Here is a 12,600-nt window from a genome sequence, read left to right as displayed (position 1 = left end):
GTCATTTAGACAGCAGCAAAACCCAGCTTGGAGGAAGATGGATCCCCCCTCTGTGAGACACCAGCAACTTTTAAGAAAAGACAGGATTAGGAGACACCGTTATTACAGCCATGCGGATTAGTCAGAATTTGCAGCATTTTTATTTTAAACGTCACATTATAAAACACAGCTGGCGAAGTCTGCTCTTTAGAGTGATTCTTGCACCTTTAAACATCAGGTTGGTACAGAGTTGCCCCTCCTCGCTCTGTGAGTAGATCCTCACTGCCACCATGGGCATCAGATAGGAGGGCCAAGGGGCCTTGCTGCCAGCAAAATTTTCAAGGAGGGGGCTAGAGCCCCTCAATATCCCACAGTGACATACATTTGCCATGAGTGCACACCCCATGACGTGCTCACATCACTCATGCATGCCACAAGGTGCACTCACAAGACATGAGCACAGAAATGGTAGAACAGAGGTATAAGTCCCTGAGCTCTTGTTAATAGACCCCCTCTGAGGTGGGTGGGTGACCTTGGCAGGTGCATAACAGTGCTAACCCTTGACACTACGAATCTGCTTCACCTTTTCTTCCCTGAAGGAAAAATGGCATCGATCAATATACTCTTCTCTATAGTCACTGCAATACTGTGTACAGTTATGCAAAAGTTTACATTTCACTGAATACAGTGGCACTTACATGTGAATATGCACAAGATTGTGTTCTGCATTGTTACATTTTTTTAAAACAGCTGATAGCAAGTATACAAGAAGGCAATAAGTATGAGAATAGAAGAATTATCCACCAGTAATTATATGTCTATCCCTTTCAGAGCAAAAAGAACATTTATGAAGAGAAGGTGAATCAAGAAGATTTCTAAGTTTCTAAGCAGGTGTTGATGCCATAGTCATAAATCACCCCACATAACACCTACGATTTGCTTCGTCAATAACACTTGAAGTGGCCTTTGATGGGAAAATAGAGCTGCTCCTTATTTCAAGAACAATGTACCCTAGTCTCTCACCCAAGAGCATATCTAGGGCCTGGGAACAATCTGCTGCTAGCTGACGCTTCAGCCTGGTGCCAGGACATGATTTGTCCAATCAGAAGAGCATGGGCTCATCCAGAAGCCCTAGATGCTTTGACAATTGAGAAGAAAAGGAGACCACCAAGGAAGGGTAGCTCCTGGAGTCATTCTCCCTGCTGAGGCTGCAAGGAACAGCCTCCATCCTTCGAAGACTTCCCTTTCTTCCTTTGCTTAATTCCTTCATCTCAGCCACGGGCACCTGTTGACATACCATCTGTGCAGTAAAGTAACAGCTTCTGCACTGCTTTTCAATCACATTTTTCAGGAATTGTGTATGTTCTACCATTTGCTTTTTTGACTTGTAACAGGATACATTCTCTGACGAAAGAAAGTTAGTTTATTTATTATGAAATGCTCTGAAAAAGGACATAGCTAGAGACATTAACATATTAATACTATACTTTCTTCTAAGGGAAAATAAATAGTAGTAGTTTCATATTTGGAAAAACAAAACCACCAACAATATCCTAAATTACTTAGTTAAGGAGAGAGAGAGAGAGAGAGAGAGAGAGAGAGAGGAGAGAGAGAGAGAGAGATGATTTAGGATGTCATATCTGGTCAAGGGCACTGGGCACTTTACCTTGGCAATTTTAGCTTCATCTTTTTTCTTTGCAGTCTGTAGAGATTCATAATGGTGCCTGGCACTGTCGTAATCTACAAGTTTCCTTCCCCGCTTAGCAATGCGAGACTGGAAGAAGGTAGAGGGAGAAAGAAAGGGAGAAAAATATCATTTGAACACCAGAGCCATGCTAATTAGTGGACTAATGATCTTTACAGTCGTCTACAGCTCACATACATACTGCTCAGGATGCCAACACTCTGCAATTGTTGCAATTGTTTACACTGAAACATTCTAAAGTGGCAAGGTGGTCAGTAGAAATCAAAAGACATCCATTCAACCTTTGCCTACACAGGAGTTATTACAGAACTGGAGAGTTTTTAGAGAGGGAATTTCAGGAGGGTTTCCCGGGGGGGGGGGGAATTGTGTGTGTGTGTGTGTGTGTGTGTGTGTGTGTGTGTGTGAATACTTCAGGGTTACACAGAGTCTGATAGTACTTCTCTTTTGTGTATCAGTGGAGTGATTTTGGCTACAAACTATATAAATCTTGAGCATGGAAAGACTCCAATTAGCATTAGTATAGCAGCTTACTTAACAGGCAGTAAGCAAGGAAATTCCACTATTTAGCAAGAATGTTGTGTAATTTTCTTAATCTTTATTCGTGCATTTTCAGTAGTAAATGTCAAGTGGGTGCTGCGTTACGGGAATTCGGTGGCTGTGGAAACGTACCGGACCCGGTCGGATTATACAATAGTAAATACAGATAAAGAACCCCCTAGTCCCCTCTCCCTGACCCCACCATTCATTGCATGTGTATATACCATTCACACAGAGGTAAATTGTTCAACAAGATTGTTTGTAAATATTGAGATCAATTGCAGGCATTAGCCAATATCTTGCTAACATTGCTTTTAAGTATCCATTTTATTACACAATCGAGGATGATCTCCAATGGCAACTTCCCACATAAAAAATGTTCCTTGTCATTCTGCCAAGCAGAAACTCTTTTAAATCCACCCTTATATGGTCAAATGTCAAAAAAGGTTTTTGTTTATTTTTCAGGATGAAATTAAATAAATCTGACCATTCAATAATACTGAGCAAGTAATACTGAGTTGTGATTCTAAATTCATGTTAGCAATTGAAAGAGCACTAGCAGGTGGTCAGTAGTTTTTCCCACACTGAAAGTGTCGGGAAGTCAAGGAACAATCTTCAGAACACAAATTCACACCAAATGCAGCCGCTTGTCACCCCACAGACACTGAGGGAGGACATTGGCACATAAGAGAGGGGGAATCAGCTGTTTGCAACAAGAGGAAAGGTCTGATTGACTCCAGGGTCCAGTAACCACCATGGGATACAAATCCTTACGCAGCCTAACCTAGCCCATACAGATTGGTTTTATTTTTTTGAAGCATTCGTACCTTGGCCTTTCCTTCTAAAAGGCTGGTGAAAATATTAACTACCGTATTTTTTGCTCTATAAGACGCACCAGACCATAAGATGCACCTAGTTTTTGGAGGAGGAAAACAAGAAAAAAAATATTCTGAATCTCAGAAGCCAGAACAGCAAGAGGGATCGCTGCGCAGTGAAAGCAGCAATCCCTCTTGCTGTTCTGGCTTCTGGGATAACTGTGCAGCCTGCATTCGCTCCATAAGACGCACACACATTTCCCCTTACTTTTTAGGAGGGAAAAAGTGAGTCTTATAGAGCAAAAAATACGGTATTTAAAATATCAATTACAAAAACATCAAAACACTAAACACAATAAAACAACAACATTACACCCCCATTAGCAGTTAATCATATTATATAAGCTATAATCATCTTCCCACAGCAAAAGTGGTCCATGTTCATACATTCAGTTTCCTATTACAGTCATACCTTGGAAATTGAATGGAATCCATTCCAGAAGTCCGTTCTACTTCCAAAACATTCAAAAACCAAATCGTGGCTTCTGATTGGCTGCAGGAAGCTACTGCTGCCAATCAGAAGCCGCAGAAGCCCCGTCGGATGTTCAGGTTTCAAAAGAACATTCACAAACCAGAACAATCACTTCCAGGTTTGCAGCATTCAGGAACCAAAACGTCCGAGATCCAGGGCGTTCAGGATCCAAGGTACAACTGTACACCACTTATGATCACAAGGTGGTTCCAAACTCTAATAAACAATTTAAAACCAACATTAAAATAACGTCCATAGTACAATAGAGCAAGCAGATGTCAATTCATAGTTAATCTCATCCAGATTAACTTCCTCCAAACGGACATGATGAAGAGGTAATTCTTTAACGGGTGCTGAAAACATCAAATCAAATGATTGTATCAGACAGCCACTGTCTCTACTGCCTTTTCAGCATCTATTGAAGACCCTCTGTTTTCTACAAGCCTTTTGACATGGAGATTCTTATCCCAGACTCTATCTGTACTGGACTTGAACTTTGTTTTTTATATCTATTTCTATTATTCATCAATTCAAGGTGTTTCATGGGAAGCAATACACAAATGAAATAAATAAAATAAATGTGGCAAAACCCACTGAAGGTAGATTGGACATCACATTCCACAGTCAGAGGCCGCCCTCTTAAATAACTGCTACACTTCTTCAAAAAGTAGGTGACAATTCAGGAACAACTGGCATGAAGTGTTATGTTTGCCAAGTCTAACAACAAACCATGTAAACACTTCAAGGAATTACGCAGTGTCCTCTTTTAAGAACATGTGGCTTTTGTTGCATCTATTTCTCAGTCTGTCCATTGTGCACTCTCTCACCCCTTTCCTGGGCTTGCCAGACCAGCTGCAGTTCATTCATGCTTCATCCATCTCTGGTTTAATTAAATTCCCAATACAGCACTGAATGCAGCCACTGGGCATCTTTCAAGAATTCAGCAGAATTAAAAACACCAGAACAGATTCCAGATGCTCCTAACAAGGAAGCCACTTTAAATTAAGAAGGCCTTTAAAGCCACCAGAAAGATTCGCCTACTAATATTTCAGTGGTTATGGAAAAGATGCATGTAAAATAGCTGGTATTTCACCTCTACTGTCTGAAACATTCTCAACTAATAGTAAGAAAAGCCAGTGGGATGGAGTGGAGAAACTATTGTACATGGACAATAGAGACCTGGGTTCAGGACCCATATTAGATGAACTTGGGCAAAGTCTCAACCTGACCTATCTCAGAGGGTTGCTATGAGGATTAAAAATGGGATAACCCCATGTACACCCTCCTGAGCAAATGTGATAAATAAGATGAGGGTGGAGAGGGAGGGAGGGAGGGAGGGAGGGAGGGATGAAATGCCATGATATGAGGAGGCCCCTAACAGTGCAATATGATGTTTTCTCAAAACTAAGTTCCAATGTGTTCAATTGGGCTTAGTCTCAGGGAGTGTGTACAGAATTACGCTGTGCTGCTGCAAAGCTACAATCCTATGCGCACTGAACTTTGGAACACCATGCAAAATTCAGTGGAACTTATTACTTCTAAGTAAACAACAATAACAGTGGAAGTCCTTCCCACTATTTAGAGGAGCTCAATGAAATCTCAAGATCCTTTGGAACACCAAGGAATTAATGTAGCTTCTGCATTTCCTTAATTGAAATACAGACGTTTTAATACCCTGCAACCACCCAAGGGTGATACATTCATAAAAACACTTTCCCATACCCCAGGCAGAAGGGGTCTTCTGGGTGCAAATTAACTAGAGTGTGAACTCTAAACTGAGGAGGGAGGAGCCCTCAATTTCTATATATATAGTCTGACAGCCACTGACTGTTGACAGAGTTATGAAAAGGAGGCTCTCCTGAGCTCTAAGCTGTTCCTGCTGAAGAGTTTCCAGCAAGTGGCCAACCAGGTCAGCAGAAACTTACGTATGGCACTAACTAAAGAAAAACTACAGCCACAGGTTATCCGTGTAGCTGCCTGATACTAAATGGAGGAAAAAACACATAAACACAGTATCTTTTGCAGAATGGATTAATTGAAGGAGGAAGGGAGGGCAGCTTGCTTTTGTCTCCCTTTTGGGATTCAGCTAAGGGGGTTAAACGGGGTATCTGATTTCACTGGGAGAAAGCCAAGCTGACCTTTTCCATGTGGGAACGTAGTTACAAGTACTGCCATATGGCAAATACATCTCCTTTTTTCAACCTTCTCAAAGCCATTCAGGAATTGGGAGAGGAGCAGTCACAGGATATAATCCAGCATTTGGGAAAGTTCTTAGGAGAGGACTGGAATTATCCCTAGCAAATCTATGCCTTTTTAAAAAAAAACTTTTCCCCCCCAAATAACTTTGCCAGATGCAAGCCATCCCTGAAAAGTACATAGCCAGCAATAATGGATTCCTTGTTATGATGTTTCCTTCGGGGGAGAGGGGGTATTAAAAGAAGGAGAGAAAGAATAAGAAGCCGGACCCTTCTGCTGAAAATAGATATATCTTCATATATTTACAAAAGAGAATAATTCACCCACAAATGCATTATTTATTTATTTTAAATTTTTCAAATGAACTTTCTTTAATTCACATCTATATATATTGCAGAACTGCATAAATTAAATTAAGATTTACATAGTCTTTGTTTACATAATATATTCTACATGCACGGCTTCAGCTCTTGTGATGCAGAGCAAGTGATGTGCAGAATGTGCATTTTTGCACAAAATATGCACAGTCCGATGTTGGCGTTTAGGTCTTTTGATTTTTTAAAGAGCTTTAGGCAAAGTAAAGAAAAGGTACCACTTCATTATACACGTATTATTATTATTATTATTATTAGAGTGTAGAAATTAAATGAGACCAAAAAAACCCTGCACAAATCTTGTTCCCATGCTAATCTTATATATGCTTAAGACCATTAGATAAATGGATCAGAGTTGGATGCAGGGGGAGAAAATTATGTATCTGAAAGAGGAAACTATAAAAGAAAGTATTTGTGCATGTTACATGGGGAGGGGCGGTGTAACACAGAAGTTAACATCTGCCAGGAAATTGAGCAAGGAATCTTTTTCATCATACTGAATAGTGCTTCCTGATGCAACACACATTCTATAATGTTGGCAAACCTCTTATTGCAAATGAGATTCATTTAGCCCCCTCCTCCCTAATTCTATCTCTGGTGCTGTGCCGATGATTTCTCCAGTGTGTCTTTTTTAATCATCCTCTGTCAAATAATGAGGAAAGAAAATGAATTTGAAATTTATAAAAAAAAAAGACAGAGAAAACTTTAGTGAAATGCTCATGGGTGGGGGGGGCAAGGCTTTTGTGGTGCTTATCTTCCCTTTTGAGGTGGTCAATCAGTGTTTGTCAGTGCTCTTTCTTTCATTCTACAAATCATCTCACCAGTGGTTGCACGCTGCAGCCTTCCCAGGTGCCCATGTCCAGAGGAAGACATCACAAGGACACTCCTCCCAACATGGGGGGCTTTATCAGATCAAGTAGGACAGGCAGCCAGGGGAGGCTGCAGAGTGCTAGAGAAATGTTTACTGGAAAGAAACTGCACAGGCACCCTCAGCCCCCGAACAACAATAAGGTAAGATCAAAACCCCACCCACACTGAAAATTCTAAGGGAATTCTGCCCTGAGAATGAATCAGGAAAAAATGGAAATCTGCTTCTCAGGGAAGGAAATATTTTCAGAATTTGGAGGACACATCTCAGCACAGCACTAGTTTCATGAAAAACTACAATTGTTCTGGAGGGGCTTTTACTTTCAAACATCTAGCAGAAACACTGCTCCCAGATTCGTGTGATTTTTATGTTTTTAGTCACACCAAGGCTAGCAGTATGTTAATTATTGGTTGTATGTTTTAAAATCGTATTGTATTTGTTTTCATGTGTTTATGAAGACAGGCAAGCTCTGAACTAATGATTTATTCATTGCTACGAAAGACTGTGTTTTTAGAGCAAGAAGCCCAAGTCCTCTCTAGGGCTCAAGGGAGAGAAACAAATTGTATTGAACTCGATTTCAGTTGTTGCCATCCTGGCAAGTAAAGATTCATCTTCAAGTCTTGCACAGTGGTCTTCTTTTTCACTAAGGTTTGAGGGTGAAACCTCTGCATCACTCTGAACGACTCAAAAAATACCGTACTTTTCTCTCTATAACACACAGATTTTTTCTCCTAAAAAGTAAGGGGAAATGTCTGTGTGTGTTATTGAGCGAATGTGTGGTCCCTGGAGCCGATGGCAGGAGCGCAGGGGTAAAAATCCGGCAAAAATCCAATCACGCTCGTCAGGGAGGAGGGAGCTCCGTGATAGAGGAAGCTGTTGCTTTCCTGCATTCTGCCTCAGGGTCTTACTGCCCACCCTGTTCTGTTTTGGTTCCTGTTTGCTCAAACAGAACAAAGAGCAGGCAAATCCCCTCCCCTCCAGGCAACCAGAGGGGAAAGGAAAGGATCGCGTCCTTCCTTCTAATTCCTCTCCGTGCTTATGCAGGTGGGAGAGAGAGAGAAAGAGGGTTGGCTTGGGTGGGTGGGGGAAAACTTTTGCCTTCCTTTCCTCCCTCCCGTTAAACCCCACTCCTGCATTCTTAGCCAGCTGCTTCTCTGCACACCCCTCTCGTGCTCCTTGTCCCTTCTGTATTTTTCCTTCCCTCCCCACGTAAAACGTGGTTACAAAGCACAGATCCACAGGGATTCTCAGGATTTTTGCATTGGGCTACCCCAAACTCACCATCAGATCACATGTCTGTGGCCACAGCATGAGGCACAAAAATGATACGTCCACTGTTTCATTCAGAATTTCCCCCCCTTGTTTTCCTCCTCTAAAAACGATGTGCGTGTTATGGTCAGGTGCGTGTTATAGAGTGAAAAATACGGTAGATAAAATCTGCTAGTCGTTATTTCCACCATTGCCCAAAGTAGACAAGATAAGATCTCACAGAGTTCCTTACAAAACTCTTCCTTGATGCATAGTTCACACAACTCCATTTTTTTAAAAAGGAACACAACAGAAAGTAAAGGAAACTGCATACTTTTATGTCTGGGAACTGGCCGAGGTAGGTGTCCATAGTTAGCAGTGCCTGATCCACCAGCTTCTGATGAAAGTCTGTCCACAGCAGGTCACTGTTCTAGAAGAATATAAGGAAACATGTAATCTATCAGCAGCAACAGTGCAAAACATGGCAACACTATGCTTTTTTGTGGATCATTTCACACATTTGTCTGGAGGGCAAACCCAGACTTAGAAACGAGCTGCCATTGTTTCTCAAAACACTGATAGGAGTACCTGTAAGATACATGTGTCATACATGTCTCAGATATGTTTGTTATGTTGATATCTACTTTCTAAAGAGATGTGCATGTTAAAAAAAAAAAACACTGGAAACTATGCCTAACCTCTTCTTTTTCTTCGCTTTTACAAAGCTCCTGTAACTTCAAATGCTACACAGACCTCCTGAAATTCAACAGGCAAAGAATTCATTGTCACTACATCTCCCATGCAGCAAAGGAAAGCTGGGTCTGCAGAATTTCTGTCTGCCATGCTGCAGGTGGGGGCCAGAAGCAGCCAGTGGAGAAGGGAGGCAATGCACACCAACAGCGGCATCACTATAGCTTAAGGTGAAACATTATGCTTTTGTTGTTACAATGCAGAATATTTAAGATCACATGGCTGGTGTAGTGTGGCATAGAATACATTGGCCTGGTTCCAATGACATGACATTATATGAACAAGCCTGCTTAAGCCATGGGCTCATGTGTTCCTTCCACTCCACTCTCCCCCTACTTCCTCTGGTGAGGCCACAAGGAGGAAGCACCCACTTCCTACTTAAACCTAACAACAGTTTTTGGTTATAGCTGAAAGGGAAAAGTTGTGGTCAATTTCACTAGACAGTGGAACCTTGGTTCTCAAATGGCTTAGTTGGCAAACAAATCGGCTCCTGGATGCCGAAAACCCAGAAGTAAGTATTCCAGTTTTCAAATGGTTTCAGAAGCCAAATGTCCAATGCAGCTTCCGCTTGAGTGCAGGAAGATCCTGCAGCCAATCAGAAGCCGTGCCTTGGTTTTTGAACGGTTTTGGGAGTCGAACGGACGTCCGGAACAGATTACATTCAAGAACCAAGGTTCCACTGTAGTTTACTAAAACATTTTCAGTCTTAATGATAAATCATGGACAAGCAAGATCGGGAGCAGTCAGTGGCGAGGGCTGCTACTGCACACCTAGCCTCCCAGCAGCAGAGTTCCTGCTGCTTATCGGGAGGGAGATGTGGTGAAGAGGTTGATACTGTGTAGGCACAATGGCAGGAGTGCCTCCTCACCGACCACTCCTCTACACAGGATGCCTCCAACAAGTTCCTTGGGACCACACTGGAGATGGGGTAAGGGGCAGTGTGCATGCCAGAGGCTTCAGCAGATTTATTCCTAGAATCATAGAATTGTAGAGTTGGAAGGGACCACGAGGGTCATCCAGTCCGACCCCTTACAATGCAGGAATCGTTTGCCCAATGTGGGGCTCAAACCCACAACCCTGAGATTGTCCCTTAGTCTACCGACTGAGCTATCCACAGGTATCACATTTTGCTGCATTGGCTGGGATACATGCATTGATAGATACAGTGATGTTGTCCAAAACCAGGTCACTGTGCTATAACCCCAAAATCAGTTCAACAGCTATGGTCCCTATGAATGAATGAGGGAATGCAGATCATAATACATAAGTGATGCTAATGGAACAGAACCTCACCTCTGATATTTTGTTAGTATCATCTCTTCCCGGCCAATCTGGCTCATACACTTCTTGCAAACACTCTGTCAGTTTCTTGGAGGCTTCGTGCATTGCTTGGAGATAGAAAAAAAGAGACTCCAAATTTTGAATAACACAGTAGCATCCCATCAAGTACCCAACCCAAAAAGCAAACAGGGGAAATGAATCTTCCTTATTGACCAAGGCCTTATCCCAAACCCATGACAATTCTTTAAGAGAATTGTTTCCAAGGCAAGCAAAGCAGGGCATATAACACAGAGGCAACACACACACACATACACCAAGAGCCATTAGATATATAACATATATTCCTCTAGTGCAGGCATCCAAGAGAGAAGTATAATTTTTTGTTTCAAAAATGTGTAAACCAATACTTTTGGAAGTGGCCGATTTTTAGATCTGAACATAGATAGATAGGTGGGATAGGGTTTGTGTTTACATTTAAGTATTTACTTAGTCAATTTGTAAAATGGACTGGATTTCTCTTTCTCTCCCTTCTCCCCTCTCTATAACCATAGAAAGCATATTGAGAGATCCTATATATAAACAAAAATATTAGAAAGAGAAAGGGGAGAGAGGGACCAACTGAGAAGATAAGCTTCCCATTTCGATTGTTTGTCTAAACTCCATCCTGCATCAAAGGAATAAGTGCATCTTATAGAAGATGCCACTTACCGGTTACTGATCATATCAAAGGCCACAGAGAGCAAATCCCTTGGTAGCTAGCAGTCTTGTCTGAACATTGTGTTTTTGTGGCATGCACCCAGGGGATGAGAACTTTCCATGCTACATTAGAACAAAGTAGCAGCTGCCCCTGACAGATATTTGCTGTCCTGCACTGAAAGTTCCTGTAACTGCTTAGTTCTGTATGTGTAGTTTTCTCTAGTTAATGCAGACAGTGCCTCTTGGCTGGTATACTGGAGTGCCCAGTGTGGTGGGGCAGAACACTGCTGCTTACCTGAGCAGGGTAGGGAGGGGTCAATGCCATGGTGTGGTTGGGACTATGTGGGCACAGTGGCATAGCCTAATCCAGTGCTCCCTCTGGTGCACCCATACAGCCCTGACCTCACTTCCAGCTTGCCCCATCCCAGAACCGTCCAGGTAAGTAGCAGTGACTCCGCTGTTGTGGGAGGGCAGCTCTGTGGCATCGCCCCACCATGCCGCCCACTCTTGACACAAAGAATAAAACATACACAAGCCCTGAGAGCATTTCTAGAATTGTCTTCTGTGGGGAGAGTGACATCACAGCAATTTTTCCTGGTGTTACCTTTTACTGAAGCCAGGTATGTCCGGAGATCCTTCTGCAGCTTGCTTCCCTCTGTCTGAAAAGACAGAAAATGGAACCAGTAAGTAGGCTACACAACAGCAAAATAAAATAAAAGGCAACAGTTTGTTTCCAGGCACAATTAATCAAAAGTGCTGGTGTTGATCTTTCAAGCTCTTAAGACAGGGTGGGGAACCTGTGGTCCTCCAGATGTTATTGGACTCCAACTCTTGTCAGCCCCAAGCAGCATGGTCAACGGTCAGGGGTTGTGGGATTTGTAGTACAACAAGTGAAGGCCCACAGATTCACCAACCCTGCTGCAAAGATCAGGATGCTTAGAAGAACAGCCTTCTCCCCTGTGAACCTGCCTAATCTCTAGGATCAACCTTTCACTATGCTTTCACCATGGGAGTGGCAAACAGAGAGAGGGCCTTCTTAGTGGTGGTGCTCCATTTATGGAACACTATCCCCAAACAAAGCCTTCACTTATGTGCCAGGTTAAGGACTTTTTATGATGTCATTTTATTAATCAGAGAGTGTTCCCTTATTTCAACAGTCTACTTCAGAGAAAGGCAAACAAGAACAACAACCTTAATTTCATCAACTACAAACACCACCAAGTACTTGGCAGCCAAAGTAGGGCCTCCAGTTTGATGCTGAAGTGCAACTCCTTCTTGGGAGGGATCCTTTTCCAGCTTTGATTCTCAGACTTGACCAGCATTTCCAACACCTTTCAGATATGGCAGAACCTCTCCTCTCCCAATGGTTCTGTCTTTATAACTTATTTCCAAAGAACACAAAGGATAGAGGATAACCATGTGCTGGTTGCCCTTTCACAGCTATATTTAACAAATGGTTGAGCAGGATTTTCTGCTACCACAAAAGCAGCTGCAGATCTTCCAAAAGGAGGATGCAAGGAAAGGGTGGGGGGTGCCATGGTCTGACAGTAGACTCATACATAATATTGCATTTCAATTTTTCTTTCATCTCAGTAAAGGGGGCTTTAAAGAGAGCAAAC

The 12,600-nt window shown here is 42.3% G+C and overlaps 1 protein-coding gene across 16 annotated transcripts in view; it reads right to left on the bottom strand.

Annotated features, from left to right (window-relative positions):
• The window catches only part of BIN1 (bridging integrator 1), a 116,277-nt gene that overhangs the window by 47,351 nt on the left and 56,326 nt on the right, over window positions 1-12,600 (bottom strand). For all 16 annotated transcript variants that reach the window (XM_081007180.1, XM_081007171.1, XM_081007179.1 and 13 more), the window contains exons 3-6: window positions 11,586-11,640; window positions 10,298-10,392; window positions 8,589-8,684; window positions 1,646-1,753 (exon numbers count right to left, since the gene is read on the bottom strand). In XM_081007180.1, the coding sequence (XP_080863306.1) occupies window positions 1,646-1,753; window positions 8,589-8,684; window positions 10,298-10,392; window positions 11,586-11,640 (354 nt within the window). The remainder of the gene's footprint in view (window positions 1-1,645; window positions 1,754-8,588; window positions 8,685-10,297; window positions 10,393-11,585; window positions 11,641-12,600) is intronic.

Source organism: Podarcis pityusensis, assembly GCF_964106645.2.
Source record: "Podarcis pityusensis genome assembly, chromosome: 1".
Classification (NCBI taxonomy): Eukaryota; Metazoa; Chordata; class Lepidosauria; order Squamata; family Lacertidae; genus Podarcis; species Podarcis pityusensis.
The sequence above is the reverse complement of the archived record's forward strand: the minus strand, read 5'-3'. Positions and strand labels throughout refer to the sequence as shown.